Source organism: Nothobranchius furzeri, chromosome 16 (genome assembly GCF_043380555.1).
Source record: "Nothobranchius furzeri strain GRZ-AD chromosome 16, NfurGRZ-RIMD1, whole genome shotgun sequence".
NCBI lineage: Eukaryota > Metazoa > Chordata > Actinopteri > Cyprinodontiformes > Nothobranchiidae > Nothobranchius > Nothobranchius furzeri.
The window spans coordinates 20,959,125-20,974,871 of NC_091756.1; the positions used below are offsets into that span (position 1 = coordinate 20,959,125).

General features: G+C 44.4%; 1 protein-coding gene across 1 annotated transcript in view; it reads right to left on the minus strand.

Moving 5' to 3' along the window:
* Positions 1–14,348, minus strand: part of gsg1l2b (gsg1-like 2b) — a 42,208-nt gene extending 27,860 nt beyond the window's left edge. The window contains exons 1-3 of the mRNA XM_015962027.3: positions 13,807–14,348; positions 12,088–12,135; positions 6,749–6,901 (exon numbers count right to left, since the gene is read on the minus strand). Coding sequence (XP_015817513.1) covers positions 6,749–6,901; positions 12,088–12,135; positions 13,807–14,107 — 502 coding nt within the window. The 5' untranslated portion in view covers positions 14,108–14,348. The remainder of the gene's footprint in view (positions 1–6,748; positions 6,902–12,087; positions 12,136–13,806) is intronic.
* Positions 14,349–15,747: the final 1,399 nt, after the last annotated feature.

The window sequence follows — 15,747 nt, forward strand, 5'->3', positions numbered from 1 at the left end:
TATGATGATAATAGTAATAATAAAAAATAATAATTATTATAATAATACGAATAAATTGTGTCTGAGGAGTCAGTTATGTGGAGGAGATGAGTTTGTAAAAGTTAGTTTTGAGTTGCTTGTGAAGGAGGTGAGTGAGCTTAATGCAGGGGTGTCACATGTTCCAACTTACGTTTTGACTTTGAAAGAAGTCTCTTATATCCACTTTTCGTTTTCTTGACATGCTGCCTCCTGGCTGTGCCTAACTACCAAAGACTCACAAATGAACACTTATTCAAATGTTATGTAATGGAAGCTGAGCTGAGCTCTGATATTACACAGCGTCTAGTTGACGATGTGACTCAGTACCGGTGTTCCCTAGCGGCTCCAAACTAGCAAAACAACGTGAGCACGTTCTGTTTACAACTTGAGTGACAGCAGCAACAGCCAATAATACGTTAGCAAGTATCAGCAGAGCCAATAGATTAGCTTTTGGGCGGGTCTAATAGGAAACCGGTTTCCGTTTCGGTCCTAGTGCTCAACCAAATCCATTTAATGGAGCGTAATATTGTTTTTGGACGGAAAAAAGTGCAGGGGACCAAAACTGCCTTTTGAAAAAGTGGGGGGGACATGTCCCACCCGTCCCCCCCCCCCCCCCAAAATTACGTCCCAGACGTCAAAGTTATCTTTCAACAGAAGATAGTTAATAAAACAATTTGTATCAAACTGATCCAGAAGTTGTAGCCCGTCTGTGCCTACAACATTTAGATATTTTTCACCCTGTTAGTGGTTTTAATAGTTGAGCAGGTGCTGCTTTTTGATGCTTCACACGTCTCCATTTAAAACATGTTTAAACTGTTCAGAACACAAACCCAGGCTCTGTCGTTGGATTGTTGTAATTAAACTTTGTACTGAACTAACCTTTACATTAAACAATGTTGAAAAGGTAATAAAAGTGTAACGGATATAACCTGAAGACTCGGAAATTCAGACAAAACACAGCAGTTAAACGTTTAAAAAAGATATTTATTTTAGAATGTGGGGGAATAAGGGAAGAGTAGAAAGGTCTGCTGTTAGAAAAACTGGAGACAGAGCAGCATGTGCTGTGATGGCAGGGGGGGGGGGGGGGGGGGGCTGTCTTGGTGCCAGCTATGGGAACTCCTCTTCTTGTCTGTGGATTTCAACTCCTCTCCTCAGAATGACACAGACAATTAGTACGGCCCAACAGAAGTTCATGAATCCAAAATCCAATGTCTAGGTGAGGTACAGGCAAGGTAATACACAGGCAGGCAGAAGTCAGTAAGACTTATCAGGGGCTAAAGCAAGAATCGGTAGTGTAATGAGAGGGATTGTAGTGCTTTAAAATCTTAATATATTACCTCTACACTTTGACCAATGTGATGTGAATTTCCATTTAAATATGGAAATCCAGTCTGATTGGTCTTTAACTTTTAACCGGAAGACTTAGAATTCTTAGTTTATTCAGGGATTGTAGAACACTTCGTCTTGATTCAAAGAGTCAGCGTTATAAAAAGTAAGAATTTATTTTCCAAACAATTGAAACATGAGAAGTTACTGTGATGGGTGGATCTAGGTGGATGAAATGTGACGTATGGTGACTATATGTGAATGTGATGTTATCAGAACTTTCGTATCTAGAAGAGCTGAGTTCTGAGTGTAAAATGGGAAAAATTTGGTTTGCGTTAAGCTATGAAGTTGATTCTTATCCAAAGGCATCAGACGCTATCTGTGTGTCTACCTCACCCTTTGGAAGACCCTCTTCGTGGATCCGAAGGTGAGATGACCTCTGGCGCAGAGGTTTGTAGAATGACCGCAGCACCGACTCTCCAGTCCAGAGAGGTTTTCCGGGTCACAACAGATGGATGGAACCGTTTGTGTCTAGAAGGACTCTTGGGGAGTCGGAACTATATAAGCTTTGTTCTGCAGGAACCGTTTGCTGTGTCAGCGGTAGGCAGCTTTGAGCGGGGTTTTGGCGGCTTGCCAAAAATGCTCAGGGCTAAAGAGGTGTCGCTCCGGACGGCCGTTCCGTAGCTCTTTCTCTAGAACTGAATGCTGAATGATGGAAAGCTGGAATGCGACAGATTAAAGGCAACACACGCAGACTCCTGTCTCCATGTAGACCAGATACTGAAGGGGTCAAACTGTACATGAAAACTGACCATTTCTGGATATTACAGTAGTCAAAGTTCTGAGCCAAGGTTGGTGTCCAGATGACAGATGGGCGAGAGAATCCGTGACGGGCAAGGCAGGCAGAATCCGTGGACAGAAAATGTGGTCAAAAATCAGCAAAGGGCTTGGCTGAAAAATATCGCTGGAGTCTCGACTGGCACAAGGCTGTCGATCAGCTGGCAGGGAGACAGAGCCTGAGCTTTGCTTAAAAAGAGGAGCACACAGGTGCAGCAGGGAGACAATCAGGCAGGGCTCAGGTGAACTGTGTGAAGCTGATTAGCAACAGGACTGGCAGAAAAGAAAAAAACCAAACATGACAGGCATGGCAGAACAACGTGGAATCATTTCAGTACCTTCCCCTCAAGGAGCGGCACCTCACGGGCCACCCAGCATGGAAGGATGAGCCCAATGGAAGCCTCGGATGAGAGACTTATCCAAGATGTGACGGGCAGGGACCCAAGAGTGTTCTTAAGGGCCGTAACCCTCCCAGTCCACAAGGTAGTGTAACCCACGGCCCCAGCGACGGGACCGGAGGAGCTGCCGAACATCAAAGACAGGGCCCCCAGCAACCACCCAGGCGGTAGGAGGGGGTCTGGAGGAGGGCACAACATGAGAGACAGACACAGGTTTCACACGGGATACATGGAAGGTAGGGCAGACCCAGAGCGTTCCAGGAAGATGGGAGGTGGACTGCCACCAGGTTGAGAACGTTTGAGATGGGGAATGGGTCAGCAAAGCGAGGGGCCAGTTTGCAGCACTCGACCCGTAATGGAAGATCCTTGGTAGACAGCCAAACCTTCTGTCCCACCTCGTAGGCATGTGCGGGCACCCGTCTCCGGTTAGCCACACGGGAATACACAGCAGAAGTCTTAAGCAGAGCACGGTGGTCTTGTCTCCATACCTGCTGACATCTCAATGCTGCTGCATGAGCAGAGGGAACCTTGGCAGCTCTGTCCTGGAGAGAGAAAACAGGTGGTTGAAACCCATACACCCTTTAGTAGGGTGATAGCCCAGTGGCACTGAAGGGAAGGCTGTTCAGAGCTTGTTCAATCCAGGGGAGATTCTGAGACCACTTAGTAGGGTCATGTTCACACAGTATGCATAGTTTTGTCTCAACCTCTTGATTAAGGTGCTCGGTCTGTCCATCAGACTGTGGATGAAACCCAGAAGAGAGACACATGAGTTCCAAGCAACCCGCAGAACTCCCTCCAGAATTATTGAGAGACAAACTGAGGGCCTCGGTCAGAGACGATGTCAACGAGAATGCCGCTCAGTCTGAACACTTCTCGGGCTAAGATCTCTTCGAGCTCCTTGGAAGATGGCAACTTTATGAGGGGACCCAGGTGTACCATCTTGGAGAACCTGTCAACAATGGTGAGTAGTACAGTAAACTTGTTAGAAGGGGACAAACCTGTGATAAAATCCATGGAGATGTGGGGCCAGGGGCGCTGAGGTATAAGAAGAGGGTGCAGGTAACCAGCTGGGGGTCGGACTGAAGGCTTGGCCTGACAGCATACGGGACAAGCTAGGATGAATCCTTTAACATCCTGCATCATGGTCTTCCACCAAAAATGTTCTCTGACCATGACATGGTCTTACTAACTCCTGGGTGACAATAGAGATGAGAACAATGGCACAAGGAGAGTACCTCAGAGACCAGATGGTCTGGGACAAAAAAGCGGTCCTTGGGACAACCCTCCGGTGCTGGGTGATGTTGATGCGGCTCCCGTATCATGTTCTCTAGTTTGAGTAGTGTGACCGACAATCATACCGACTGGGGAAGAATGTGGTCATCCCAAATCAATTATATATTCAGTCACACGTCTCTTGCCTCGTTTTAAACAAACCATGAGCCGCCTCCCTCTCTGGTAAAACTGGGTCAAAGATTCTGATGAGTTCCTGCCTGAAGGCATTTTGACGCTAACACAGGGGTGAATCTCTCTGCCGTTCTGCTGTTCCCCATAGCTTGGCCTTGCCAGACATTAAGGAGATCATAAAAGCAACTCTTGCTCGTTCAGTGGGGAATGAGGAAGGTTGTAATTCAAAATGACAAAAACATGGTCAAAAAATCAGCAAAGGGCTTGATTGAAAAATATCGCTGGAGTCTCAACTGGCACAAGGCTGTCAATCAGCTGGCAGGGAGACAGAGCCTGAGCTTTGCTTAAAAAGAGGAGGTGCAGCAGGGAGACAATCAGGCAGGGCTCAGGTGAACTGTGTGAAGCTGATTAGCAACAGGACTGGCAGAAAAAAAAACAAGCATGACAGGCATGGCAGAACAACGTAGAATCATTACAAAATGGACCTGATCTATTTGTGTTTTCCCCTCATTTACAGTGATGCAGATAACGGCGCAGTGAGCATGGCTCTGGTGTTAATCACGTTTAATGTTCCTGTTTGCCACAATCTTCACAGGAAGACAAAACAGTTACATGGCAGGGTTTGCATTGACCGGATATTTCCCGGATTTGACCGTTTATTTTGATGGACAAAGAATAGAAAGAATTGCCCCGACGCGTGCAGATGCACTGACATTTTAATCATTATGCACATCGCGGAGGTAGCTAAATCAGTCAAGAAAAAATTCCCATCAGAACATCTGAGCTCAACGCAGCTTGCTGTCAGCATGCACGTAAGGTGGACAGCGAGCTGAAGATGCTGAGATTGGGCACTTGGAGTGCATGGCTTTAGTGTTAATCAAGTTTAATTGTTTCAGGTGACAATCTTTGCATTTATAATTGACATACAGATAAAAACGAAGGCTGTAAAATAAGATACATTTTAATTAAATATTCATTCATTAGTTTACAAGCACAGAGAGCATCAGATGGATGAAAGAGCTGCATGCGGCTCCAGAGCTTCAGGATGCTGAACTCTCATTTAGGGGAAGGACACAGAAAGCTGTCTCAGAGATTTCAGCTGTCTGTTTCCACATTTAGGAACATATTGAAGAAATGGAAGACCACAGGCACCGTTCAAGTTAAGGCTCCAAGTGGCAGACCCAGAAAAATCTCAAATACACAGAAGCACAGAATAGTGAGAACAGTCAGAGTCTACCCACAGACCCGCACCAAAGACCCTACAACATCATCACTGCAGATGGAGCCACTGTGCATCATTCAACTATTTGAAGCACTTTACACAAGGAGATGCTGTATGTGAGAGTGATGCAGAGGAAGCCTTTTCTCCACCCACAGCACAAACAGGTCTGCTTGAGGTTTGCTAAAGCACATCTGGACAAGCCAGCTTCATTCTGGAGTAATGTGCTGTGGACTGATGAAATTAAAACTGAGTTATTTGGGCTTAACAAGGAGCATTACGCATGGAGGAAAAAGAATACAGCATTCCAAGAAAAACACCTGCTACCTACAGTAAAACATGGTGGTGGCTCCATCATGCTGTGGGGCTGTGTGGTCAGTGCAGGGCCTGGGAATCTTGTTAAAGTTGAGGGACACATGGATACCACTCAATATCAGCAGATTCTGGAGAATCCAGAATCAGTCCAGGAATCGGTGACAAGCTGAAGCTGCACCGGGGCTGGATCTTTCAATGAGACAACGACCCTAAGATCCTCATCTGTGCCCCAGACAAGCTGGTTCCCAAAGTCAGAGACTCTCTTGGTCAGCTTGCTTCCCACACCAAACCTTCTGTCAGGAATCTTGGCGTAACCTTTGACCCAGCTCTCACCCTGGATTCTCATGTCAGTTCTCTTGTTGGCTCTTCCTTCTTCCATCTCAGGAACATTGCTAAGCTGAGTCCCATTCTGTCCCGCTCTGAACTTGAGACAGTTCTCCACACCTTCATCTCCTCACGCTTAGACTACTGTAACTCTCTTTTCACGTGTCTGAGCAGAACCTCCCTGAACCGTCTACAGGTGGAAGAGTGAACAAGAGAACTGACATGAGAATCCAGGGTGAGAGCTGGGTCAAAGGTTACGCCAAGATTCCTGACGGAAGGTTTGGTGTGAGAAGCAAGCTGACCAAGAGAGTCTCTGACTTTGGGAACCAGCTTGTCTGGGGCACAGATGAGGATCTCAGTCTTATCTTCATTCAGCTGAAGAAAGCTCCCAGCCATCCAGGTTTTGATAGAGCAGGAGGTGGGGACGCAGAAACGGACAAGTTAAAGAAAATGCAATGGTGATCTGAAATATAAACGTCCTCAGGACAAACACTGTCAGCATTTAGACTCAGGGTAAAAACAAGGTCTAGTGTGTGCCCCCTAGTGTGTGTGGGGCCAGAAACATGCTGGATAAAGCTGAAGGAGTCCATGAGGCTGGAGAAATTCATACCTGTTTGCTTAGTTAAACCCAGGTGGCAGCTTTTTTTCTTGGCTGAGCAGTGTACATTCGGGTTGAGATTCTTTATTCAACAAAGCTACTTTTGATTTTCAGACAAACAACAATTATAAATAATTTACCAACCTGCAACATAATTTAATGAGGTCATTCAAACATTCTCCTTGGATGGTTTTTGAGTGCAGACACAACCTCAAAATGTTTACTCCACAAACAGATTATCATCCAGTGCACCACAGTGCCTCCACTCAGCTTTGGGTCTAAGCAGGCAAACACCAAGATGCCCCTCACCTGAGAGCACGGTGAATATGGCGGCGAAGGCGTTGAGCTTTAGGCCATCAATGACATTGCCAAAGTGACACACTTCTAAGGACATGAGGAGGCCTCCGGTAGCCAGCAGGAGGATGTAGAGGCACTCAGCCACGATGCAAAGCCACAGCACTCCTGTAGAGACACTCGGTTATAACAAAGAGCAAACAATGTGGGGGAAAGCATTCATATCGGGGGCATGGGTCGTGCACGGGAGGATACACCACAGAAAGGTGAGGAAGTGAGGAGCAGAGGGAGGGAAAATATGTTTAAGCAAAGGTGAAGGAAGGAGACAGAGATAGGAAGGAGGGAGGAATGATGAGGTGACAGAGACAGACTAGTGACCCCCATCACCCATATCATTAACCTTCACAGTCACAGCAAGGAGACAGCATGACGTACTAGATGCTGCACCTCTTCAGCACGTGTCTGGCAGCTGGAAACAAATACGAGCAACACAAAAGACCCATTGTGAGCTGAAGAGGAGCCGCATGCAACACCCAAGAGCAGAAAGTTTTCATGTGTGATTAATTAATCACAAGTTATGCAACAGAAGCTTCATGTCTGTTCTAAAAATATAACACTGCATCGTTCAGCTCAAACTGGTCCTTAAAAAAGCAATGAAATAAATCTTAAAGCAACTTTAAAGTAGGTAAAGATTAAGATGATAATGGCGTCCTTTACATGCCACGTGTTTCATTTTAGCATTATTTATTGATTTTATTGTGTTTCTAGGACAATAAGCCAGAACATGACAAGCCAGCGGCCACTTCCCAGGTTCCTGATTCATCTGGATGCAGATTGAGGAGCATCTCCTACTGTAGCTGCAGCATGGAGGGGACTGGGCTACCTGTGAGTGATTCGGGGTGGAGGAACACCTGCTGCTCATTTAGAAGAAAACGTGTTCATCAGTCTCCAGAAGTCTCTGGGAAATGTGCTATATTTGTTTTTAAAGACTTGTGAAAGATTTTTAGTTTCATATTACAACAAAATAAGCTGGGAGCACTTTTTCCTGCCATGTTTGCAGCCCTTCACCACATTTAAACTGAGAATGCGGTGAGAAATATTGAGAATTTTAAAAGCTTTCTACAGCAGCTCCAAGTAGACAGACCTAACCATAGCCAGGATTATAGGCATGCCGTTACACCCCAGAATAAACGAATAAATAATAATAATATTAGTACATGCCAAGTAAATTTTAAATGCGCACAAGTCACCACAGTGGATTAAAATCAAACAGAAGAGGGTTGCACTCCTGACCTGTCGGGGGCAGTGATGCGCCTGGGGTGCTGCTAGTCTGCTCTAAATGCCATCAATAGAAAAAGGTGGAGAATTTAAGCAGTAAGTTTAACGGCGCTTCATTCCTGGAGTCATGCGGATGGCAGAAAACAAAACCCTTCTCAAGAGGAGTCAAGGCGCTGTGCAGCCCGAGACCTGAATGTGCAGCAGAAGTGTACACGGCATTGGTAAAAAATCTATGTGATTTTAATTAGATTCATGATTTTAAACTAATCAAGCTTCAGCACAACAATCCCAATAGGCATTCATATTTACAAACATGACATCACACCACCAAAACATCAGCTACTACTTTAATATCGCAAAGGTAAAACTGAAGCTAAGAATTGTTTCTAAATCTATTTATTAACAAATAAACATGCATGCAGAGACTCACCAGCATTACTTTACCAAGGTGGGCTGCCTGACTGATTTCCTCACAAAAACCCTGAACTCTGACACATTCACACGTCAGCAATGGAATGTGCCATCAGCAACGTTCACGGGGGTTTTAACAAAAGAGGAGTGGTGCTTTCATGTCAACATAGACTCATTATGGTAAATCCTATTCTGCTGTTGCAGGAAGCTGGAGAATTAGTTTTCACATGTCACACTCACGAGAGACAGACGGCCACAGCTGCAGAAGCACTGTGACAAGAAAACAAAAAACCCAGAAAAAGGACCAAATGTCCACCCCTCCAACACTTCACCACCAGGGGAAACCCTGGATGTGTACAGATCCTGGGTCAGGCAGGAGTGCTACAAAAAAACACAGCTTTGATGATCACGTGATCACATTGTTTGAAATAGAGATGTTGACTGTAAAAGGGGTGAGGTGTGTTGGAAGAATCTTCTGAATAAAGTTCTCTGCAACCTTAATGTTCACGTATAACCTGAAGTGGACCTCTTCACCTCAGCTCACCACAGAGTAGCACCAACACTGACGGGAGAGGCAGCGGTGGGCTCTGAGCTGAGCATCATACAGAGAAAACCAGCATCAGATCCACACATCAACAAATCATCCAGACATTTGTTTATTTATGGCGAAATCTCTTGATAGTCTGTCCTTGTTTTCAGCATCGCTGACCTCACAGAGCCCTGTGTTAAAGGGGTCCTTCACAGTGGCACCAGTTATGAACTGGAGTCCTAAAACTACTTCACCTCAAAAAAATTACTGCTGTTCAGGCAAATGTAGTGTCATAAAATGCTTCATGACCTTTATTTACAGTGAGATGTGAAAGTGTGGGCAGCCTTGTTAATCTTCATGATTTTCCTGTATAAATTGTTGGTTGTTAGGATAAATAGTTTTGCTTAAATTGATCATATAGGAGTAGGGTTGTCACGGTGTGAAAATTTTATCTCACGGGGATGGAGAAGACATTAAACAGTTTATTTTGCTGCTGGAGTAGATTAAGATGCTTCATACTCAGATCGTTGTCGCTGGTTTCATCATCACCCAACAGCCCATTGCGTTTAGTGAAGTGAAGCAAAATTTTAGAGCACGCTCGCTTCCTTCTAGTTGGAATTTCGGCGTTCCGAGGGGGAAGCGAAGGCACCATTAGCTGAACGGAAGCTAACATATCAAGCTAACGTTATTTTAAACATTTTATTTGCCTCCGGAAGCAGATTAAGATGATGATGTCTCACTTAGACCGTTGTTGCTGGTTTCATCATCACCCAGTTACCCATCCCACTTAGTGAAGTGGACCCAAACGTCAGAACGCTTCCTCTCTGCCACGCTGCTCTGTTTACAGCTCGCCCGCAGGACTGACGATGTTACGCTTTTGCGCCGGCGCGCGGCACGGGTACCTAAAAAGGCAGTGCTTCAAATTACGTGAATCAGTACTCAGTCGATACCACAGAATTTGGTCAGTGCCTTAAAAAGTACCAAGTTTGGAACCCATCCCTACACTTAGCCCCATTAATGGGACTTTACGGACTTTTGAATGTTTATGCTCGCGATTGCCCCCTCAGGCCAAAAGCGTAACGGCAGCTTTAATAGTAGGCTCGTGCACGAGGCGCGCATGCTGTACGTGCACACTCCTTAATGAAAATAACAGCTGAGACAGTCCCGTGTGTGTGTGTGTGTGTGTGTGTGTGTGTGTGTGTGTGTGTGTGTGTGTGTGTGTGTGTGTGTGCGTGTGTGCGTGTGTGTGTGTGTAGCCCGGAGGACAGAGGACAGGAGAATATGCAGCTTATTAATTAAATAATTTGGTTCTGTACCTTTCTCTTCAGCACGGCCGACAAAGGGTTATGATGGGTCAGTCCTCCTGCATGCTCAGATCATTCCCTTCCCTTGTTTGAAAAATTGTTCCAAAATGAAAGTTGAACCCACATCTTTTTTATCTGTGAACTCAATGCCGTTCGGCAAGTCTCAAATAAAAATGTGGGCATCTTACTGTAAAAACATATACCATTAATGTAAAAAAGAAACTCTAAATAACAAAATGTAATCACACCCAGAATCGAACCCAGGTCTTCTGAACGAGAGTCAGACATCTTACTAAGTGAGCTAAAGCACCAGTGACATTCAATGTTTCTGTAACATTTATATGCTTGATGACAGCTGAAATGTCAAACCAAAGAACGGTTCGGAGCGAAAATGGCTATTTTGTTGCTAATTTGCAGGAAATATCTGGAAGAAAGTTCTACAGAAAGTAGCTAAGGGTCCTCAGAAATGTAGCTAGCTTTGTCACTAGGAGTTAGGAACAGCGACAAAGTGGCTCTGCCTCTCTCTCTGCTGCTAAAGCTACGGGTAGCAAATGCTACGGGCTATGCCTGAGCGTGAACGCGCATGAAGCAGCCTGCTCGGCCCGAGCATCTCTCTCTTTCTGTGATTTTACAGAAAAACAGGCAATCACAGTAAAAATGCCAGGGCTCATTCTACAGGACCAGGCCATTGCAGGAGAATGTATGAAGAAGATATTTATTATTTCTATACATGTTTTGGCTGTCACACTTCCATAATGCCCCTTTAAATACTCATTCATATAATTGGATTCACTTTTGTATGGAGGTCAAGGGTCACTGAGCTTTCCAAACAATTTTTGAGTTCCAATAATTAGTTCTAAAGGTTTTAGAATCAGTGAAATGACAACAGTGACCAAATGTAGACCTGCCTAATTCAGTTTAAACAATTATTGCACACTTTCTGTAAATCCTATAAAACTTGTTTCACTACTCAAACATCACTGTGTGTGTCTCCTATACGATATATTTAATTGAAATTATTTATCCTCACAACCAACGATGTATACAGGAAAAGATTAACAAGGCAGCCCAAACGTTCCCATCACTGTATCACTAAGTGGATATTCACAGAGGACTCTAGAGGAAATGCAAGTGAAGGTAAAAGTCGGAAGCTTTCATGGTTGCAGTTCCATGATACTTGTTTTCTTTTTTCAATAATATAAACTGAGCTGGGTTCCTCTGGTGCAGAAGGTCGCGCAAAGCTACTTTCTCAGCTAAATGTGAGGAGATCCGTCAGCACCTTGGTGAGCTCTACGCCTCACATCTCCAGATGACTCCTCAGGTTGAAGGAAGGACTTGCTGGACTCAGCAATCCTTCCTCATGTCACCAAGCATGCATTCACGGTTTCTACGGTAACCATCCATGCAAAAAAGGATGTTCCATCCTCACTGCTTATTTCACGGCTCAAAGAACAAAGATCCAGCATGCTGGTTCTGTCTGGCAACATGCCAGCTGGACCGCTGAGCCAGATGTGGGCCTCGGTTCTAAACAAAAGTCACAAACAGCTCAAGTGAGAGAGTGCTGGGTTGGCCTGTGACTGGCCTCAGTGTGGGTAGCTCGTCTGGTCAAAACTAATCTGTTTCTCCAAACCAACGAGCTAGGTTGGATATTTATTGCTCATGGGCTGTGTGTAGAGACCCTCTTGGAATGATCTGAACTGAGAGAGCCGATAACTGGAGCGTGTTGCTTTCCAGGCTTTCATGCTTGTAGTACGAAAACCTGCTGACCTCGGAGGTCTAAACCACAGAGGATGAGCGTAAGAAACGTGTTGGAAAACATTTCATCATCTTACCTCTTTCATGAGGTGGTGCCACATAAATGAAGCTCCTGCATTTCTCACCTGAAACAGAATGGACATGAGACATTTACAGACACTCAGCAACAGCCCCCACCCCAACAGAGGCTGCTCCCGTGATCCATCACACTCCCTGAACACGAGCCCCGCAAACTCTGGCTCTCTAAGATGTATGAAGAAAATGAGTTAAATGAAATCATGATTTCATTAAATCTGTAACCAGATATTCTGTCTGTCACTGTCCTCCAGTTCTTAATATTATCCTGAATCCCAGAGCAAAGCAAACGGAAAACATCGTGGTCATCTGAGGACAAACTTGCATCCAGCTGCTCTAGAATGAGAAATGTGACGGAGACTTTGACCCACACACATTTGTTACCTTTTTTTGATGGAGCCAACCAAACCCGAGACAGAAACCCTTGCCTGTCTATGACTGCTGTCTTCACATTGCATTATTTTAAGTGGTTTCTGAGCTTAATCCTAACATTTAAAATGCGCACTAATTGTAAAAAGGAATGAACCTTTAAAGGAAACATGAAGAGACCTTTCTAAGCTCTCAAAGTCCCTTTGATGATGAGATGGTTCAACCATGCATCTTTAATCAGAGTTCCTGTCTGGGTTCTCCTGCTCACGGATCAGTCAGGATTCTTACATCATCTCCACGGTCCACCTCAAGCCCCAGGCCTTAACATCCCAGCCTTTTCAGCAGTGGCGATGGTTCCCACAAACACAAAAGATACAAATCTGCTCAAAGCAAATCGTTTGAGCTTCTCAAGATCAGCTTTACGCTACAACCAATTTCAAAATCTGGAAACGTCACATTCATATTGAAATGTAGCTGGGCTCCAATAAGGAATCTGAAAAAGGATCCATTGTTGCACAAGACACCCTGCTTTTATTTTGGTAAGCCACTTCCACTATGAGTAAGCCTGAATTTGCATATTAGTAAAATATTTAGTTTAAAACGGCATCATTTGGACGTAGATTTCCAAACTGAGCTGTAAATGCAGGATTCTATTAAATCTGTTCCGGGCTAGTTGTTGTATTCTACATTTGATCCTAAGTGTTAAGCTGAGCTGAATGTATGAATGTCAACATGCGTCATTTAACTGCACCACTGCTTTTATTTGCTGTTGCTTTACTGTTGTGCAGGTTATCTAAATAATCAGCTTAATGCTCCACATTTATGGCCAACATTCAGATGTTATTCAGTCTATCTGTGTTTTCATGATATCATTTATTTAGCTACTAAAGTGTGTTAAATGTACCTTTGTTTTAAACAGGATTCTGAATATGAAGTATAAAAGACCACCTTTAATTTCATTTGTCTTGATATGATTTAACCTCACATATTTAGCTTTAACGCTGAATGTTAAGATTCATGAGGGAGGTCAGCCCTACAAGAAGAAGCGGTTCAGAAGGTGAATGCATGATGAATGAATGAGTGTTTACTTTAAACTGGACTGAATGCACATCTGACTGAATTCGGGTGTGTTTTTGTTGCACACAGCAGTCGCCCTTGTCACTAGGTGATGATCTGATCTGACTTTTAAAGGGTATTAATCTCTAAATCCAGTCAGTGTTGAACCAAATAAAGTTGTTGTTTTTATTTTTTTATTTTAATAAAACCAGAGGCTTTCTGGAGCAGCGCGCGTCGCTGCCCGCGCGCCACGACTCAGCCCGGTTTGCCCTCGAGTCAGAGCCAACGGGACTTACCGGTCATGTTGATGTTCTGCTCGCAGGAGAACCAGATCCCGGTGTGGAACTTCCTCATCACGTACTTATCTTCCCCGGTCTCCCAGATGTACTGCACCAGGCGCGTGTCGTTAATGTTGGAACTGTTGAACATGATGCAGAACGACTGCCTCGTGGTGACCACACCGGTGCAGAACGGCTTCACCACTTTGCGCGTGCCCTCGCACCAGTAGCTGGTGGTGAGCGCCGACACCGCCAGAAACAAGGCCAGGAAGTTCAAGGTGAGAGCCAGGGAGGCTCTCCTCCGCCGGTCTATCCCCATCACAGCCGACCGAAAGAGTGACGACGCCGGACTTAATCCCCTCCGGGTGAATCACCGGATTCAGGCGACTCGGTCTCCACAGATCCTCATGATCCGGTTATTCCCGTTAATAAATCCGTTAATTACCGTCTGGCTATCTCAGCACGACCCGCACATCTGCTGGTCCGGAGCCGCTGGCTCTCCTATTGTAGCTCCCACCCTTTCACCACACACACACACACACACACACACACACACACACACACACACACACACACACACACACACACACACACACACACACACACACACACACACTACAGCTCTACCATTATAGATCATTTGTAATAATATTTCTCTTCCACCAATATAGACGAGTGGTTTCCAGCACAGCTGGGAGGTAAACAAAGGGCTGCAGTGGTTTTACATTAAGAAGCAAAGATAATGAGTTGTATTCATTTGTATTTATTTGCTTTGGGTTGTGGAGGTTATCAGTGAAATGTGTTTGAGCTGTATTGGTTCCTGAGTGAAATGAGGCAGACATCCCCAAGGATAAACGGTAAATGTCCCCTTGAGGAGAGTAAATGTGCACCAATTTCAAAGTTCAACAAAAATACATGAACTCGTAAAACAGAACGGAGATTTTTGGATTATCTGTGTTTTTGTCAGATGGTTTAGATTAGTGGACACGTCAGTATTAGAGAAAGAAAACTGGAGCATATAAATGAAGTTTCCAAATGATGATTTCCTTCATTAGGGTATCAAACGGGTACGCTTTATGCCCGCTTCACAGGCAAGACACTAATGCTGACTATTTTATTGGCCATTCCTGAGTGGTGTATTAAGAGTGTTCAGTTTTACTCTGAGGCACGCTGGGATCGCTACGATCATAAATCAGGGCTATCAAACATGTTTGCTGGCTACAAGGACTAACAAGCTTGCTGCCTGAATGTGATGTTTAACCAATCATAAAGAGAGGTACCAGAAGCACGTTACACACTTCCACAACATGCTTGTTTACTCCAAAGTGACATTCGACCTGCAGAGGTTTGGTGACATTTCAATTCAGTTTATTTATTTAGAGGTACATCACCACAAGAGTCGTCTCAAGGCACTTCACAAAATAAAACTATCCTATTGAACAAACTTATCAGTGAGTTCAGTTCATTACGCCAATTAGTTTCTTATACAAGGACTCCAGCAGGTTGCATCAAGTCACTGACTAGTGTCAGAGTCTTTACAGCAATCCTCATACTAAGCAAGCATATAGTGACAGTGGAGAGAAAAACTCCCTTTTAACAGGAAGAAACCTCCGGAGGATCCTGGATCTGACGAGCCATCTGCCACGACCAGTTGGGTCACACGGTGTTACAGAGTAGAGTAACATGAATTAGCAGATCCATGTAACTTTCCCCAACCAGTCCGTAAAAAGAAGGGAAAGACAGTTAAGAAATAGAAGATTAAGAAGTTAAATTTTTACTTTGAGTAAATTAATTCATAAAAGGAAAATTCTGTGTTTGCTGTTTGTTTTTGCCTCAGATAAAAATGTATTTTCTGATCTGAACTGTTTACAGATAGAAGCAGGGAACTCATCATCATCATCACAGTGTTCCTCCAGTATTCTACAAAAGCCAAGATTAAATGGTAAATGGTGCCTTATA